The following is a 19,859-nucleotide window of genomic DNA, read 5'->3' as shown; positions in this document are numbered from 1 at the left end:
TCCAAAGCAGATGTCTACATTCAAAATACGTGAAAAATAATAATAGATACCATTTACCAAGTGCTTGTACTATACCAGTCCCTTTGTTAAGCACTCTAAAGACATTAACGTACTCCTCATAACAACCCTACGAGGAAGGCATTGTTATTTTTGTTTTAAGAGGCTTGAAAACATTATATAATTTTTCCAAGACCATATAGTGGCACAGTCAGGATTTGAAGCCAGGTTTATCCAACTCCAGACTCTGCTGCTAAACTGTTACAGTAAATTGCCTATGATCAGAGTCAGAAATGATGGCTTTCTATCTCTATGCCTGTTCATAGTGTCACAAGTACAGAAGCTGGTGGGCAGCATCACCAGCCCTCAGGAACGGAGCTGAGATCCACGTGTCTCTTCAGTCTCTGTCCCAGCACAGACCACTAGCTCAAAGTAGGGCTGTGAGCACCACTGCCCAAAGCCAGAGGAGGATGCCCAAGAGAAAGCAGGCTTTTCAGAGGCCACCATGGGCACTTGGCAGAGGAAATCTATCACCTGCCTTGAGTAGTTACCTTCCTATATCTCTAACTGATCATGTCACTTCCCTATTCACAATCTTCCTTACTGTCCAAAGAATAAGGTCCAAACTCCTGTATCTGGCCTTCAGGGCATTTCACAGTGTGGTTCTTTGCCTCCCCCTGCTCACCCATGCAAGCCCCAAACACTGAGAACAACTCGTCATTCCCCAAACAACCTTGCCTGTTCAAGTCTAGAGGTCTTAATTATGCCGGGCCTTCTGTCTGCCATTTCCTTCCTGACCTTCTGTAGCTGGAAAACTGTACTTATCTTTCAAGGTTTGGCTCAAATTTCACTCTTGTGAATCAAAACGTTTGGATCCTACCTGCTCTCAGTTAATGCTCTGCTTATACTTGAATACTAGCACTTGGCACAGCCTGTATTGGCTGCAGGTAGTTGTGTATCTGCCTGTCTCTGCTCCTGGACTGTAAGCTCCCTGTTCATCTTTAAACTGCCAGTGCCTACCATGGTGTGGTGGTGGTGGTGCTTGGTTGCCATCGAGTCAATTCCAACTCCTGGTGACCTCATGTGTGTCAGAGGAGTACTGTACTCCATAGAGTTTTCAATGGCTGATTTTTTGGAGGTAGATCACCAGGATTTTCTTCCAAGGCACCTCTGGGTAAGACTCGAACACCAAGCAAAGGGCCTGCTTGTTCTTCTCTCTATATCTAAGCAATCTTCTATGAAGACCTGAAGCAGAGCATTTTAACAGCTCTGACTTATATTCCTCATGAGCAACTGTGCTAGCCTGCATTGCTCTGCAATGACTCCATTGAAGCCAATGAAGACCGCTGGGGAACTGGCATCCACACACCGACTAGAAATGGATGACAGCGGTAATATGAGACAGCTGATTTGGTAGCACTGTGGGAAGGAAGGGGATCACCAAAAATACAGAAAACTTTCTAAACAGATCTAAAATGATGCTTGTGACCTCAGATCCCACCTCACTCCCCAACCAGATACCATGTACAAGAAGCATCTTTCCTTTTTTTTTTTGTTTTCTGTTTTCTCCTAGGTCCGCGGGTCTCATACCTGAGCTCTTCTGCTTCCTGCTCTGTTTTCAGCTGGGCCCTCTCGGCAATAATTTCATTGCAGAGCACATCGTAGGGTTTATCCAGATGGTGTTCACCCATCACCCAGACCCAGACTTCCTTATCGGCTCCCAGTTTCCAATGAACAGATTTGCCATTCTCTGCAAACAAAATAAAGCTCAGATTGAACTGATATCTTTAGCCATGGGTTGCTATCTTTCCCATCACGGAAGTATTTAAGGTCTTTGGGGAAAAAAAATTAAACGAGGCAAAGCATTGCGTCATTTGTCTCACTTCCAACCTGCTCAGGAGCAAGCACCATTAACAGGCAGCAGTGGTAGCAGTATCGGGGGCAGTGGCTGCAGGAGTAATACTTGTTTTCAAAATATTACTGACTTGGTTCTTACACATGCCCATTTGGTAAACGAAGAAGATAAGATGAGAGAAAAGCACGGGTTGTTTGCACTGTCCTTTGGGGTAACAGAGCTAATACCAGACCCCATAACCACTTAAGTCTACGTCTAAGAACCTCCCTGTAACCCATAGTTCCATAGCTGCTCAAGGGCTTGGCCTTTCCACTATCTTTACAGGCTTCACTGGGGGGTAAAACACGCATTTTAGAGTCAGACTGGCCAGAGTTCAAATTCTAGCTCTGCCACTTACTAGGTGTGTGACTGGACAAATTATTTAACCTCTCTAAGCCTCCATTTGCTCATTTGAAAAATGGGTAATGCTTATCTACTCTATAGGAGTAAAGGGCCCTGGTGGTGCAAGTGGTTAAGCGCTGGGCTGCTAACCAGAAGGTTTGGGGTTCGAACCCACCCAGCAGCTCTATGGGGGAAAGAACTGGAGATCTGCTTCCGTAAAGATTACAGCCAAGAAAACCCTATGGAGCAGCTCTACTCTGCTTATATAGGGTGGCTATGAGTTGGAATCGACTCAACACCACCTAACAATGACAAGAAAGTCTAGAAACTTGAAAAAGAGGGGAGAGATGGGAGTAATGGTGAAGACAGAGAAATTGCAACTCTCGGCAAAGAAGAAAAAGAATTACATGCAAAATGTCAGATTTAGCCAGATGTCAAAAAAAAAAAAAAAAAAGGGCACTTGGCAGAGTGGCACTTACAGTGTTTCTGTTCTGACTCTTCCTCCTCACCCCCCCCAACCCCCGCAACAACAACAAAAAAAAAACACTTGTTGTCAAGTCGATTCCAATTCCTGGCAATCCCATGTGTGAGAAAGTAGAATTGTGCTGACTTTTCAAAAGTAATCTCCAGGCCTTTCTTCTGAGGTGCTTCTGGGTGAACTTGAACCTTCAACCTTTCAGTTAGCAGCCAAGCACATTAATGGTTTCCACCACCCAAGGACTCCCCCTCCTCTCCCTCAAGAGCCCTTAAATGGGGTCAGAAAGCAGAGAGATTGGAGGGGCTTTAAGTGGTTAGACACAACTCTCTAAAGGATTCTGATTACTAAATAACTAAACAACACAGAAGGAGACTACGGAGAATGCCAAGACAGGAAAAGGGAGACACGACACAGTTAAATGCTTCTGAGATGGAGGAAAAAGGATAAAGACTGAGAAAAGTCTTAAGCAGTCTCTGAGTAATTTTAGGGAGACAGGCGGGAGACAGACTACAAAGGCAGAGAGCAGAAAAGATGATAAGAACCAGTGGAGGCAGCAAGTACATGCTCTGCAGAAGTTTCTTAGTGAAGAGGAAAAAGGGAATTCAGTCATTTGCCCCACAATAGTTACCGAACATCTGCTATGTTCTGGAGCTGCTCTACAGGTCTACATGAGAGGGAAAACGAGCTTAAGAGCATAGACAGTTCAATGGTTTCCTTAAATAGGGACACATGGGTAGGTTTTAGACCTGGATTATTGGAAGAGAAGAGCAAAAGGATGCCAGGGACCAGGACAGGGGAATGATGGTCCCTAGGGAGGGGCAGAGAAGAGATGAAGAAAGAAATCGTTGACAAGGAGAGAAAAGATCTTGTCCGGTAAGAGGAAAGGTGAAAATCTATACGTAGAACTACATTCTGCCCCCAATGTACCTCCTTAAAGTAAAGGGATTCTAAGAGGGCATGCACTGTCATAATTAATACCATGCAGGCATTCCGGGCTTCCTGTCTACTTCACCTTGAAATTACGTGCACTCTTTAATCAGAAGGCAGTGAAGGGGGGATCTATTTATAGCACTTCCATTTAATTATACATCCCCTTCTTTCCTGTGCCCCCCTGCCCCCCGCCACCCAACCTTCAATCATGTTTATATACTGCTTGTTCTTCTGGAGAAGTGCTTCATTCTTGAAACCTTCTTCTGAAACCAGCTTTTCTAAAACAAGCTAGAAAAAGTGGGTCAGTCTGGCTCAAGTACTAGACCACGAAGAATCGCTAGGACAGAGACACAGATCCACACCTCATTCCACAGGGGCCACTGAGAAAACCTCTAACCAGGCACTAAGGAGCCCTGGTGGCACAAACGATTAAGTGCTCAGCTGTTACCCAAAAGACTGGTGGTTCAAACCTACCCATGGGAGAAAGACCTGGCTATCTGCTTCCATAAAGATTACAGGCAAAGAAGTGCTAGGGGGCAGTCTACTCTGTCACATGGGGTCACTGTGAGTTGAAATCGACTCAACGGCACGCAACAAAAACAATCAGGCAGTGTTGAAAAAGGTCACACAGAAGATGGGGTGACACACATCCCTGGCAAGGAAATGGCCAGGTGTATTCCATTCTTACATTGTAGTTTGAACCTGCTCACCACACCTTTGTGCCTGATGTAGCCCCCATGGTAGGTTAGAGCAGCGGGGGAGGGCATAGGAACTTGAAGCATCAATGTGGATTATCTGCTCAGGTAAAGGTGAATGCCAACTCCAAGGACCCTCCCAGGGTGAAGACGCTGCACTTCCAAGAGTCAGCACCTGTTCGCCACCCCACTTGTATCCAACTCAGAAAAACAACCACAGTAAAAGAAAAGATATGTGTATCAGAGAGTGTGAAAGAGAGGAAAAAAAGGCATCATCACTCTACCCTCACTAACAGAAGACCCACAACTGAGTGAATAGAAGCCAGAAGAGAATCAATGCCAGGAGCCTTCTATGGTGTCCCAGGGACTGAGTAAAGAATTTTCACATTAAATACAACAGGGGTATCATCAGGGCTGATGTAAGCAGCGATCCACCAATACCAAGATTGTTAAAATACTGGAATACTTTCATAAACTGCTGCCCCAATGCCCCAAGCATCTCCCACCACTCTGGCCCCTCCTATAATATACCATGCCCCCGATCCAGAAACCGTAAGAGATGAACGCATGGAAGGGGCCTCCAAGGCACTAGTGCCATGGCCATGTCCTTTCTAATTGGTTGATACCCATGCCATACCTGTCATTAGACCCTAGGTTACTACTCACCCTATTTTACAATGTGGAAGTTGAGGGTCAGGGGTATTAAGGAACTTATCCAAGATCATACAGTTAGAACCAGAACTTAAAACTGATCTGCTTGGCTCCAAGACCTATCTTTAGGCCAGCCTTATAACGTGTCCACGCTGAAACACATTTTGAGAGTGAAAATATAACAACTAAAAGGAATGCCAGGAGAGCAAGCATAAACCAGAGCTCTCTTGGAAGTATCATCACCACCATGTTCTTTCCTGCCCCTAGAGAAGCAGGATGGGGGCTACAGCTTTCAGTATAGATAATGCCTGAACATGAAGAAAACTAGATTCCTCACAACTGGACTGATAAACAGCACCACGATAAATGGAGAAGAAAGTGACGTTGTCAAGGATTTCATTCTACTTGGATCAATAATCAACACCCACAGAAACATCAGTCAGGAAATCAAATGACATCTGCACTGGGCAAATTTGCTGCAAGAGACCTCTTAAAAGTTTTGAAAAAGCAAAGATGTCACTTTGATGACTAAGATGCACCTGACCCTAGCTATGGTCTTTTCAATCGCCTCATACGCATGTGAAAGCTGGACCGTGAAAAAGACAAACAGAAGAGCAACTGATGCATTTTAACTGTGATTGTGGCAAAGAATATCAGATACACCGACCACTGTCAGAAGAACAAACAGAAGAGTCTTTGAGAAAATACAACCTGAATGCTCCTTAGAAGCAAGGATAGTGAGACTTCAGCTGGCTTACTTTAGACACATCGTTAGGAAAGACCAATCTCGAGAAAACGACATCACGTTTGCTAAAGCAGAGTCAACAAAAACAAGGGAAACTCTCAATGAGATGGATTGGCACAAGGGCTACAACAATGAACCCCAACATACCAAGGATCACAAAGATGGCACCAGGCAATGTTTCATTCTTTCATATACAGGGTCATCAGGAGTTGCAGCCGAATCGATGGCAACTAACAACCACCACCACAAGCCCCATGTTCAGTTTCATAATGACCAAGGCCAATTCCTATCAGGACTTCCTGAAATTATAACTGTGGCTTTCTTCATTGTTCGCTATTTTTGTTAACCTAGGTAATAATCTTGTACTTACTACCACTAACATCTGTTTTTAAAAAAAATGTTTGGTAGTTTTTTTTTTTTTTTTAATGTTTGGTAGATTTTTATGCTTCTTCTAGAGACAAAAGGACAGAAAGGAAGTTGGGGAACCTGCAGCACACTATAGTCCTGGGAAGGGGGTGGTAGTATCGGAAAGAGAGAAACTCAGTCAGAAAAGTAGACTGATGGACTGGAATAGACAGGGGAGACTAGATGAATCCATGGGGCCCAGGGAAGGTAAAGGAAAGAAGAGCTCAGTTATTATCCATAAACAGACACCCACCATGTATCTAAGAAGCCAAATCCAGTTAAATTACGAGGCACAGAGTCAGGGACACAGACTTTCAAGCAGGAGAAAAGGGAGGTAAAGACCAGTGATTCAGACCATAGCCTTAGAGTTGGGCTGGACCCGAGTTCAAATTCTGCCTATACCACTGACTCATACAACCTCCATCTAAATGTATGTTTCCTTGTTTGTAAAATAGGGATAATGTTACCGGATTTACTCCTCACCTGACTCTTGTGAGGATTTAAATTAAATAACAAATACAATGCTTATGCCCGCCACACACTCATAGACCAATATGCTGATGGTTGTGACTATTTTTACTTTGGTGGGACAAAAGCTCTATGGAATGGAGGCAAAGAATTAAAATCTATGGGATTCGGTGAGTACATGAGTGGGTGAAAGACAGGGAGTAATGAGGGTGGCTTCTGGGTTTCCAATCTCGGTGACCAGGGAGAGACTAGTGCCAATGATCCTGACAGAATGAGAAGCAGGGTCACCTGGGGGGAGGTGATGATGCTGACGAATTCAGCTTTGCGTCGAGCTTGCAGTGCTCGTGGGCCTTCTGAGAGGAGACATTCGTTAGGTAACCGACATTAATTCTGAAGCTTAGGCAAGAGACCTGGTTTGGCAACATAGGTTTGTGAGTCACTGGTCTAGAGGGAGTGTTTAATCTTTAAAGATAGAAAGCTGCCTCAGGGAGATAATACAGGCAGAGATCTTTAACCTGCTGTTGTTGGGTGTCGTTGAGTGGATTTCAACTCAGAGCAACCCATGTGACAGAGTAGAACGGCTCCACAGGGTTTTCTAGGCTGTAATCTTTACAGAAGCAGATTGCTAAGTCTTCCTCCTGCAGAGTCACTAGGTGAGTCTGAACTACTAATCTTTCAGTTAGCGGCCGAGGGCTTAACCATTGCACCACCGGGTCTCCTTAACCTCAACGTAGGGTCTATGAATTCCCAGGGAGCCTGTGAATGAGCTTTAGGGTGTCTATGAATATGGTGAAATTACACACAAAAAGCTGTGGGCATCTTTCTAGGTCTAGGCTGTAAGTAAATTTTCAAAGGAGTCTATGAGCCCCCTAACCCTGTGCCAAGATTACAAAGCACCAGTGGAAAGTGAGGCACCCTCTGGAGAAGACGGACATTTAAGGGGCAGGCAGAGATGAGAGACAAAAGAGAAGGTCAGGGAGCGCGCAAGAGAACCGATGCCAAGACAGAGAGAGACTCGGAGGGGCAGCTCTCCATGGAGCCAGATGTGGCTGAGTAGCCAATTCAGACGAGAACTCTGAATCCAGAGTCTCTGCCGGTCTTACTGCAAGCAGTGGGGTTGAAGACTGAAGAGATGGGAGGAAGGAGAGTCTGCAGGGGCACAAGCCAATGGCTTTATCGTTATTTCATGAAAAGGAAAGGCTCTGAGGAAAGGAACTTGCCCACTTGGCTGCTAACAATGAGAACCCAGCAATTGAAATGTCACCAGGCCAAGCCCATTTCAAGGGGACAAAGCAAAGCCAGCTCCTCCTGCGCCACACACAGTGACCAGATCCAGGCTTTGGACATTAGGCTTCCCACGATTTGACAGAGAACCAATGAAACAAGGGCTGGGCAACCCTTACTAAGGGAAGGTCTCCTCTGTTTGTGTTACGGATAAAATCATGCAGAACGAAGGCTCAATGCAAGCATACTGAAATGCAAGGCACTCTCAGATGACAGTAATTGTTATTAAGCTCCAATTAAGCTTGGTATGTAGCATATTTGTTAACAGTACAAGCCTTGAGAGCATCAGACCCAGAATACATCCCAGCTTCATCGCTTCCTAGTTGTACGCCCTGGGCAAACTAGTTAATATCTCTGAACCTTGGTTTCCCCAATTGTAAAATGTGAATAGTAGTTCATGCCTCAGGGCGTGGTTGTGATTATTTAATGAGACCATATACTTAAGCAGTTAGCTAGGCTCCAACATCCGGTAAGCTCCGATAATGCTGACTGGTGTCACTATCACACTCTAGAGCAGTACTTGCCAAAGGTGAGCCACTACTATAATTATAAATTTCCTAGTAGCCACAATAAAAACTAAAAAGAAACCCGTGAAACTAATTCTAATAATACATTTTATTTTACTCAAGAAATCAAAAATATTATCCTTTTACTACCTGGTCAATGTAACCTTATGAATGTGATATTTTACATTGTTTTCTTCCTATTCAGTCTCGGGAATCTGGTAATTTCCACTTAGAGCACACCTCAAGTTGGACTGGCCATATTTCATGTGCATAACAGCCATACACGGCCAGTGGTTACTGTATTATATAGGATAGTGGGAGTCTAGACATCTACTCATCCCCCATTGCACAGAGTAGAGTCATAATTCTCTGCCTGTAGAGGAACACGTTTCCCCACCACACTTGGAAATGCTTTTTGGATCTATTACTGGACTAAATCCATACTTCTTGCTGTTTTCCAGCCCCTCCTATTTTAACCTGAAGATAGCTAAAAGGCAGACAACGGTTCCTGGGATACCCCATGCACAAACACTAGGGATGCTCTCTGAAAGCTCACCACCAAAACCCAACCCACTGCCATCCAGTCGATGCTGAGTCGGTGACCCCATGGTTAGAGTAGAACTGCTCCATAGGGTTTTCTTGGCTGTGATCTTTACAGAAGCAGATTGCCAGGCCCTTCTTCTGGGGTGCTGCCGGGTGGGTTTAAACTGCCAATCTTTAGGTTAGTAGTCAAGCACAAACTATTTGCGCTGCCCAGGAGACCCACAGTGGTCCATATATTTATAGAAACAAATTACCAGATGACAATGAAATAATTGCTAAGTGGTGAGCTAGAATGGTGTGAAGGTATAAATAAGATTAAACAAGACATATTTAATGAGCCAAGAGAAGGTTGATCTCCAAAGGCATGGCCTGGATAAGAACTGCTAAGAATTAAAAAAAAAAACAAAACTCAAGCCCGTTGCCATCAAGTCTATTCTGACTCATAGCGACCCTATAGAACAGAGTAGAACTGTCCCATAGGGTTTCCAAGGAGTAGCTGGTGGATCTGAACTGCCGACCTTTTGCTTAGCAGCCAAGTTCTTAATCACTGCGCCACCAGGGCCCCATGAATGGCTGAGAATAGCAGCATTTAAATCAGGCTGGTACTAGCCAGGGGGGCAGAGAGGGGGAAGGGCAAGGACTGCAGTGAGGTCTTAATAAATAATAGGTGCAGGCTTAGTAGTTCTGCAGCACAGCAGCACCTCTGGTTAGGACCAGTCATTATAACCAACACCTTGTACAATATGTGGCTTTATCCTCAAAGACAGATCAAGATAAAAGATAGAGAAGTATTATCTTTTTAGGGGAGTGAGAGAAAGACTCTCAAACCTTTTCCTCAAAAGAGGAACTATGTAATCTAGTGCAAAATACATTTTTCCAAGTGTTAAATTTAAGGAGTAATAATAGCCCTTTGGCATGATAGGACTTTTGCCTTGTAAATTAACATACTTTTTTCATGATTATATAACTTCAAAGTAATACAGGTTTTCTGAGAAGTAGATTCAAATAAATCTCTGCAAAGGAAGGATTTAAGCAAAAAAAGAAAAGAAAACTGATATTAAAGTCTTGTCTAAATCATCACAAGGAGATCAATTCAGCAAACAAAGAAGCCCAGGGAAAGATGTGGCAGTCTGCTTCCATAAAGATTTACAGCCTTGGAAACTCCACGGGGCAGTTCTACTCTGTCCTACAGGGTCGCTATGAGTCGGAGTAGATTCAACAGCAGTGGGTTTGGTTTTTTTGGTTATACAGCCATATTTGCATTTTAAGAGAGGGTTTTCTTAAAAAACGGTAACTCACAGAAAAATCTCACAAGGTCTAAGAAACGCTGACACAACTGCTGTAAAGACGCTAATCTAAGAACTGCTATGCTGGCAGAATAGCAGGCATTTGTGACAACAAAGGAGGTAAAATCCTTCCTAAATGCCCCTCAAATTAAACCCCATAAATGATTTTTTATTTCAGCTTAAGGTCAGTCTGGTTTCAAGGAAGAGATCTGCATAAGGCTATAATAACGCCATCTAAATGCTGTGTGTATATAGACTTCAAGTTGACAAATTGCACTATTAGAACCTCAGTAACATTTAAGATCAGTCTACCAAATTGGAACTGCACCTGGCTTGCTTGTGAGAAATGTTAAAATCAACCAGGAGCTATTCTCCTAGCATATCCAGAGGAGAGACGAAGCTAAGTTTACCTTTCTTAGGTCTGGGTTTCACTGGCAAGGACTCCTTCTTTTCCATTGCTGCTTCTCTTTCTTTCCATCGTCGGATCTGCTCTTCCCTCATCTTGAAGAACAAGATCTGTTTCTGTTCTTCGTTGAGCTCTGCCAGTAGATCAGGATCTATGTACATCTCTGAGAGTATCTGTTTCAGCATCTTTGCAGTTCGGGAGTCTTTTACACCTGTGGCAAAAGTACTTGAAAGTGGCTTCCAGGTGTGCCTCCACCTGAGCTGGCACCTGGGAGTGACCACAGACCTTCAAAGAGACTCACAGCCCAGTGATCCTGACTGACTGAGACAATAATTCAGCAAACTGGCTTCTGGGACCTGGCACCAAATATCCTGTCCAAGGTGCCATCCATTGATCCTGCAAAGAGCAAAAGCCAGAAAACAGGGATATTAAAATGTGTAAGAGCTGGGTAAGAGCGGGCTTATAAAGAGAATAAAGCTTAGAGGAAACAGAGTATCCCTTTTCATTCCAGGGGAAAAGAAAAGCAAGGCTGAGGCACACTTTATTAAGAGTCTGTGTAACCTCTATCCCGTAATTTCCAAAGATACTTTATCAAACAAAACAAAACCAAGCCTAACTTTATATAGTCAGTCTCAGGGAAACAAAACAATTAACTGAGGTTTGGCCTTCTCCCAGCTATGCAAACTTTATTATTACCTTAGAGTCTAACAAACCACCAACTATATGGCTGAGAAAAGAATGGAAAAAAAAAAAAAAACAGTCAAAGGAGAAGTTAAAAGGCTCTGTCCAAACAATCTATTTCAAAAGAAACTACTGTTTTTGAGATTTCACGGTTACCCACCCCAAACCAAACCAAACCAAAACCATGGTCAAAGAAGGGAAAGAGAAGGAATAAAAATTAGACCACAATATAAATTTTGTATTTTCCCTTAAAAGTAGCATAAAATAAACACAATTATGTACATCTTCAGAGCCCTGGTGGCACAGCAGTTAAAGAGCTGGGCTGCTAACCAAAAGTTTCGCAGTTCAAATCTGACAGCTGTACCTCGGGAACCCTGTGGGGCAGTTGTAGTTTGTTCTATAGGATCGCTCAGTCAGAATCGACTTGGTGGCAACGGGTTCAGTTCTGGTTTATGTACATCTTCACAAAGGACAGTGTCATTTCCAGATAACCTACCAGGGCCATGAAAACAATGCAGGTGCAGGGCAGAACACCTATGTACATTCTGGAAGGTCACCAGGTTTTAGGTGTACCTCTTCCAGATAACCCGATTTAATAAAATCTAAATTTACAGACCAGATAAACTGGAGAAACAAAGAGGTGAGCAGGTTCATTACAAAGGAGACTTGCTTTAAAAAAGAGTTTAGCAGAGGGCTCCTTTCAAAAGAAACCATGGACTTGTGTACGCACAAGTCATTTAACAGTGGTTCTATGAAGGGGGAAGAGGACAACTCCACTGATGTTTCATACATTTCTATTTGGCTGATTTTTTTTTAACACTATAACTACATATTTTTGTAATCAGAAAGAAATTATATATATATTTCCATTTGGAACATAAAATACTCTTAATTTTTTTCACATACAATAACCAAAACCAAACCAAACCCGCTGCCAGGGAGTTGATTCTGACTCATAGCGACCCTACAGGACAGAGGAGAACTGCCCCACAGGATTTCCAAGAAGCACTTGGTGGGTTCGAACTGCTGATCTTTTGGTTAACAGCCGTAGACCTTAACCACTACGCCACCAGGGTTTCCTCACATACAGTAGGACACCCGAAAAAAGTTGCTGTGACTGTGCAGGATCACTCACTTCTAATAAGTGGGCAAATAATTTGGTGTTTCCAATGCTTCAATAATCTCACCATGTAGCCGTGCCCCTCTCAAATATCTTGTTTCTCCACAGTTAACTTCAGACACTCCTAAATTTCAGACTAGTCACTCAGCCACACCGTGGCCACAACACGGACACGCGCCACGTAACATCCATTTGGGAAACGTCCGACCCACATAAGCCAGCGGTCCGACGCGCGCCCCCTGGAGGATCCCCACCGCCCTACACCCGCGGGAACAGACGCCCCTGCTGCTGGGACGAGTGGGCGCCAGTTCCTGCTCCTAAGCGCCCAGGGTCTACAGGCATCACGGGACCAGCTGGGGGCACAGGGTCACCGAGACCACCCCCTGCTGCCCCGCCCCGTCGGTGCCCCCCCACCGTGACCTTCGTACGACCTTTAGGGGCCTGCGGGAGCTGAGCACTCACCTGAGGTGTCCGCAGGGGGAGCTGCCCACGCCACACACCCCCACCGCTGCGTGCGCCAGGAGCCCCGCGTGCCCGGCAGACCCTGGTGCTCCCACAACATCCAAATCACATAACCGCCTATTTCACAGAATGTATTGCGGATGTTGTAAGTCAAAATCAACTCGACAGCAACAGGTTTGGGTGGGTTTTTTTTTTGGTTTATTGTGGATGTTAAAGGAGGCATGACTGTAGTTTTGGCTCCTCTTATTTCCGTTACTCCATACGGCTAGATGGTAGCGCAGTTCTCACCATCTGGGAGTCCCCTGCGGCTTCCCCTAGTCCTCCTTTTCTTTGCAAAGCTATTCCTTCACTTACACCCAATCTTTTGAGATTAAAAAAAAACAAACCCAGTGCCGTTGAGTCGATCTCGACTCATAGCGACCCTATAGGACAGAGTACAACTGCCCCACAGAGTTTCCAAGGAGCGCCTGGCCGTACCACTTAACCAGTAGCCACCAGGGTTTCCGGAACCTATATAAGCACGCTGAAATCGCTCTGGTAAGAGAGAGCGCTTTGCAAACGGAGGAGGCAGATTCACTAAGGATTCATTGGGTAGCAGAGACCTTCATGAAGGCTAAAACTATTCTTGCTAACTCCAACCTTTAATCTCCCACATCAAGAGACTTAAGCGGAAATAAAATACTAATAGAAAAAAACTAAAAAAAAAAAAAGGATTAAAGCAGTGTCACTGATTCCTAGCCTAGCCAAACAACTCCCTCCCAGTGTCCCTTGCTAATTTTGTAATTTACTTTGTGGTGCCCTCAAAGGCTGCAACAGACACAGAACTGATGCTTTATTTATTTTTTGGTGCTAACACCTTCTCAAAAGGTAAAACCCAATAAGCCACACCCAATGCTGTAGAGTCACTTCCGACTCATAGTGACCCTACAGGATAGAGCAGAACTGCCCCATAGGGTTTCCAAGCAGCGCCTGGCAGATTTGAACTGCCAACCCTTTGGTTAGCAGCCGTAGCACTTAACCACTACGCTACCAGGAAAAAATCCCTACTAAAGGAGAGGCTTCCAGAGGCTGAGCTATTCATTACCTGTAGGTGATGGTCCTTAACCACAGGAAGAATTTGGTTCCTCAACCACTTGACTCCAGTTCTCCAAGATGAAGTGGTAAGTAACCAAAGCCAATGACTCCTTGACATTCCAGTAAATGTCCTTACGTTCGCAGGCACATTCTATGACTCCAGTGGTTGACTTTCACAGAAGTAAAAAATGAGCTGCCCAGCAAGGCTTGAGGTTTCTGCTCTGCTCCCCATTTTTAACAGGGTGAATCCTAGCAACAGTGACGGAGTGGGCAAACCCTAAAACTAAAACCCTGAATGTGCCAACTTCATCCTCACCACCCTCCATCCCCCACCACCCAGAGTACTCCTGGTAATAACATTATTGTACCAGGCACTATCTTAAGCACTTTGCATGTATCAACTCATTTAATTTTCACAACATCCTCTGCATTAGGTCCATCACTATTCCCGTTTCAGAGATGCCGGAGAGAGGCACAGAAGGTTAGTAGCTGCAAAGTGGAGGAACTGGAACGTCTTGCCCTAGAGTCTGTTCTAAAGTACTCTACCGTACAGAAGCCTTTTTGTGAGTTTCTGAGTCCAGAATCAAAATATCATAACGTGGAACCACATCTGAAATTTCAAAATGAAGACCAGAAATTCCTATAGCAACAGAAATGTTAAACTAAAGGTACGTGACCCCAAGTGCCTCTCAGGGGCAGAGAAGCCTCATCATGGTCAACTGTACATAGCTTCAGGATGGCCAGGTATTGAAAACACTCCACCCAAGGACAGAGAGCAGAGAACTACGATGCTAGCCCACGTGTGGATGCTGTTTGCCCACTTAATTCTCTGGGCACTTAGACTTTCCTCTTTTTCTCCTCCCAGATAACCATTAGGAGCAGCACACACGGCACAACCACTCACATGTGAGGAGAGTTCCACCATGCCCTTGTGATGAGACGCTTAAGCTCCTTTACGGAGCTTTTATTTTGTTCTCTGTTGCCTTTTGTAGCAAACGCATATCTCTAGCATTTAAGTTCATTAGTGGTTATTGATATTTTTGCTGAAGATCACTCAAAAGTGGTTGCAGCAGTGCATCAACAGGAACTGCCAGAAATTCCAGCCGGATTCAGAAGAGGACGTGGAACCAGGGATATCATTACAGATGTCAGATGAATCCTGGCTGACAGCAGAGAATACCAGAAGGATGTTTACCTGTGTTTTATTGACTATGCAAAGGCATCTGACTATGTGAATCATAACAAATTATGGATAACACTGCAAAGAATGGGAATTCCAGAATACTTAATTGTGCTCATGCGGAACCTGTACTTACCCCTAGAGGCCTCATTCGAACAAAGCAAGGGAATACTGCGTGGTTTAAAATCAAGAAAGATGTGCGTCAACATATAAAAACTAATTCAAAATGGATCAAAGACCTAAATACAAAGCAAAACACTATTACGTTCACAGAAGAAAAAATAGGATCAACGCTAGAGGCCCTAATACATGGCATTAACAGGATACAAACTATGACCAACAACACAAAAACTCCAGAAGATAAGCTAGATAACTGGGATCTTCTAAAAATTAAACACTTAATGCTCATCAAAAGACTTCACCGAAAGAGTAAAAAGAGAATCTACAGATTGGGAAAAAATTTTTGGCTATTACAAATCAGACAAAGGTCTAATCTCTAAAATTTACAAGAAAATCCAACATGTCTACAACAAAAAGACAAATAATACAATTAAAAAATGGGCAAAGGAAATGAACAGACACTTCACTAAAGAAGACATTCAAGCTGCCAACAGACACACGAGGAAATGCTCTCAATCACTCGCCATTACAAAAACTCAAATCAAAACCACAATGAGATACCATCTTACCCTGGAGAGGCTGTAGGGAGATAGGAACTCTTATGCACTGTAATGCAAAATGATATGGAAAACGATATAGCACTTCCTTAAAAAGCCAGAAATAGAAGTACCATATGATCCAGCAATCCCACTCCTAGGAATATATCCTAGAGAAATAAGAGTTGTCACATGAATAGACCGTATGCACACCCATGTTCATTCCAGCAGTGTTCACAATAGCAAAAAGATGGAAACAATCTAGATGCCCATCAACAGGTGAATGGATAAACTGTGGTACATACACACAACGGAGTATTATGCAACAATAAAAACTATGAATCTGTGAAGCATCTCATAACATGGATGAATCTGGAGGGCATTATGCTGAGTGAAATAAGTCAGTCACAAAAGGACAAATATTGTATAAGACCACCACTGTAAAAACTCATGAAAATGTTTACCCACAAAAAGAAACAATCTTCGATGGTTACGAGGGAGGGGAGTGGTGGGGATGGAAAAACACTAAACAGACAATAGGTAAGTGATAACTTTGGTGAAGGGTAAGACAGTACACAGTCCTGGGGAACCCAGCACAACTTGTACAAGGCAAAGTCATGGAAGCTCCATAGATACATCCAAACTCCCTGAGGGAATGAATTGCTGGGCTGAGGGCTGTGGGGACCATGGTCTCGGGGAACATCTAGCTCAACTGGCATAACATAGTTTATAAAGAAAATGTTCTACATTCTACTCTGGGGTCTTAAAGCCTGTGAGCAGCCATCTAGGGTACGCCACTGGTCTCACCCCTTTGGGAGCAAGGAAGAATGAAGAAAACTAAAGATACAAGGGAAAAATTAGTCCAAAGGACTAATGGATCACATCTACCACGGCCTCCACCAGGCTAAGTCCAGTACAACTAGATGGTGCCCGGCTAACAGCACTGACTGCTCTGACAGGGATCACAACAGAGGGTCCCAGACAGAACTGGAGAAAAATGTAGAATAAAATTCTAACTCAGAAAGAAAGACCAGACTTGCTGGCCTGACAGAGGCTGAAGAAATCCTGAGAGTATGGCCCCCAGATGCCCTTTCAGCTCAGTAATGGCATCACTCCTGAGGTTCACGCTTCAGCCAAAGAGTGGACAGGCCCATAAAACAAAATGAGACTAAAGGGGCACACGAGCCCTGGGGCAAGGACTAGAAGGCAGAAGGGGACAGGAAAGATGGTAATGGGGAACCCAAGGTTGAGAAGGGAGAGTGTTGACTTGTCATGGGGTTGTTAACCAGTGTCATAAAACAATACTTATACTGTTTAATGAGAAACTAGTTTGTTCTGTAAACCTTTATCTAAAGTACAATTTAAAAGAAATGAAAGGTGTGCATCAGGGTTGTACCCTTTTACCATATTTATCCAATCTGTACGCCGAGCAAATAATCCGAGAAGCTGAACTATATGAAGAAGAATGTGGTATCAGGATTGGAGGAAGACTTATTAACAACTTGTGATATGCAGATGACACAACCTTGCTTGCTGAAAGCAAAGATCAAAGACTACAGCCTTCAGTATGGATTACACCTCAACATACAGAAAACAAAGATCCTCACAGCTGAACCAATAAGCAACATCATGATAAATGGAGAAAAGATTGACATTGTCAAGGATTTCGTTTTACTTGGATCCATCATCAACGCCCATGGAAGCAGCAGTCAGGAAATCAAAAGACATATTGCATTGGGCAAATCTGCTACAAAAAACTCTTTGAAGAATTAAAAAGTAAAGATGTCACTTTAAGAACTAAGGGGCACCTGACCCAAGCCATGATATTTTTCAATTACGTCGTATGCCTGCGAAAGCTGGACAATGAATAAGGAAGACCAAAGAAGAATTGATGCCTTTGAATTACGGTGCTGACAAAGAACACTGAATATACCATGGATTGCAGAAGAATGAACAAGTCTGTTTTGGAAGAAAACAGCCAGAGTGCTCCTTGAAAGTGAGGATGGCGAGACTTCATCTCACATACTTTGGGTATGTTATGAGGAGGGACCAGTCCCCGAAGAAGGACATCATGCTTGGTGAAGTAGAGGGTCAGTGAAATAGAGGAAGACACTCAATGAGATGGACTGATACAGTGGTTGCCACAATGGGCTCAAGCATAACAAGGATTGTGAGAATGGCTTAGAGCCAGGCAGTGTTTCATTTTGTTGTACACAGGGTCGCTATGAGTCGGAATGGACTGAGTGGCACCCAACAACAACCACATGTGATATAATCTAGTATGACGCCATGGACACAAGTGGAGCCAAGGTAGAGGAAATAAAAATGAGGAAATTAACTAACCAGGGTTTTTCCCACTTTCATTCCCTGATATGATTCAAACAACTCCTAGTTATTCAAGACTAATAAAAAGTTCAACTAACTTGGTTTTTTTCTTGTACAGCACTTGTCCTAAAAGACAGAAAAGATAAGCAATAAGCCCACACCTACTATGCATTTCAAAAACCAATTTCCAAAGAGTCATAGGATCAATTCAGTCTTCCATAAAGTCCATAGATTTCATCTGATTCTCCCATCTGCCACAGCCGCTGAACCCCTCAAAGATTCCCCCCCAAAAGGCTGAAACAGCCTAAATTATAAAAATATTGTGGTATGAGCAATACAATTTTAACGTTATAATAGAGCTTTAACTTCTAATTCTTTGAAAATAGCCACTTCCATTTTCAAAATTCCCTTATCTTGTTCAATCTGTAAAGGGGCTGCTTTTGAGGACAAAATGAATTACCAGAGAGGACAGCAATTTGGGAAGTTGTTTTATAAGCATATATCAGCCTTCGGAAATTTGAATTTACTGCAACACAAGGGTTTACCTAGAGAATTCCACTCATGACAAATCTATGGCCACATTATGCCTTCCACATACTTATTCACTTTTAAAATACTTGTATCCAATAATTGTAACAGGCTTTTATGAGGTGAGGAGAATCTAAGTTTAGAGACAGGTGCAAGGGTTGCTTCCGCCTCGAGACCCTTGATCAAGGAGACACAACGCCGAGCAGAAAACCTACAAACCGTGGTTTCTCACTGCGTCTCCCAATTCCCCTCCCACCTCTATTCAGACTTGTGCGTGGACCCCGAGGAAAGGAGCGCGGCTGGAGCGGGCAGTGGTGCCCACCTGTTTGAGGAAGGCCACCCGGAGCACACTGGCACCGTGCCTGGCTCTGCCTTCCAAACCGGCAGCCTGTGGCCCACCTAGGCCAGGGAGGTGGCGCGCACCGATCCCACGTGGCCGCGCCCGGGAACCACTGCCGAGTAGGGCGCCGGCAGAAACAGTTTTCCCAGCCCTCAAGAAATCTCCTCGAGGAGAAAGTCAATATGGTGCTATAGACGCAGGGTGTTTGTTCGCACAAATGTGGCGGTGGACGTCATAAGGTGGACGGGTGACCCAGAACCAGAGCGAAGAGCGAGAGAGACGTGGCTCCCCAGCACCGTTCTACTGCTGGAGTCCAAAAGCTAGGGAGCGCCAGATCCTCCCACGCCGGCCACCCCGAGGCGCCCCGCCTGCGCCCCGTGCGTAATCATGCGTTGTGTGCTCACACACCCCTCGAATACACGTATCACCCGCCGGGATCCCCAGAACTTCCCCGAAGGCCTCCCCCTCTAGCTTCACCCCTAGAACCACAAGCCCCCGGCCCTCCGGGGCCGCTGCTCACCCAGCCGGCGGCTTCGGACACCCGACACCTGACATCTGACACCGTCCACCAGCCGCCGCCGCTGCGCTAGCCGCTCGGCCCTACACCTGAGCGCGCCCGGGGCGGGACGGAAGGGGGCGGAGGAGGAGGGCGCGCGGCCGGGACCGAGGCCTCGCCCCGACCTTCCTCCGCTCACAGCCCCACCTCCCCTCGGTCCCCGGGCCTTCACTGTCTGGCTCGAGAACACTCCGGACACACGCACACGCACACACACTTCTCCCAGGCCTCCCCTTTCTGGTCTGCTCCCCCCCTCCCCCCAGCATCTACCTGTTCAGGGCACTGGGATCGCGTGGGCAGGAGGACC

General features: G+C 44.7%; 1 protein-coding gene across 2 annotated transcripts in view; it reads right to left on the bottom strand.

Moving 5' to 3' along the window:
- Positions 1-19,619, bottom strand: part of SH2D4A (SH2 domain containing 4A) — an 83,058-nt gene extending 63,439 nt beyond the window's left edge. For both annotated transcript variants that reach the window (XM_003412493.3, XM_064272753.1), the window contains exons 1-3: positions 19,517-19,619; positions 10,635-11,026; positions 1,588-1,747 (exon numbers count right to left, since the gene is read on the bottom strand). In XM_003412493.3, coding sequence (XP_003412541.2) covers positions 1,588-1,747; positions 10,635-10,815 — 341 coding nt within the window. In that variant the 5' untranslated portion in view covers positions 10,816-11,026; positions 19,517-19,619. The remainder of the gene's footprint in view (positions 1-1,587; positions 1,748-10,634; positions 11,027-19,516) is intronic.
- Between the last annotated feature and the right edge of the window lie 240 nt (positions 19,620-19,859).

This window comes from Loxodonta africana, chromosome 19 (assembly GCF_030014295.1).
Source record: "Loxodonta africana isolate mLoxAfr1 chromosome 19, mLoxAfr1.hap2, whole genome shotgun sequence".
Classification (NCBI taxonomy): domain Eukaryota; kingdom Metazoa; phylum Chordata; class Mammalia; order Proboscidea; family Elephantidae; genus Loxodonta; species Loxodonta africana.
Note: the sequence above shows the minus strand (reverse complement) of the source record. Positions and strands in the feature narration are given on the sequence as shown.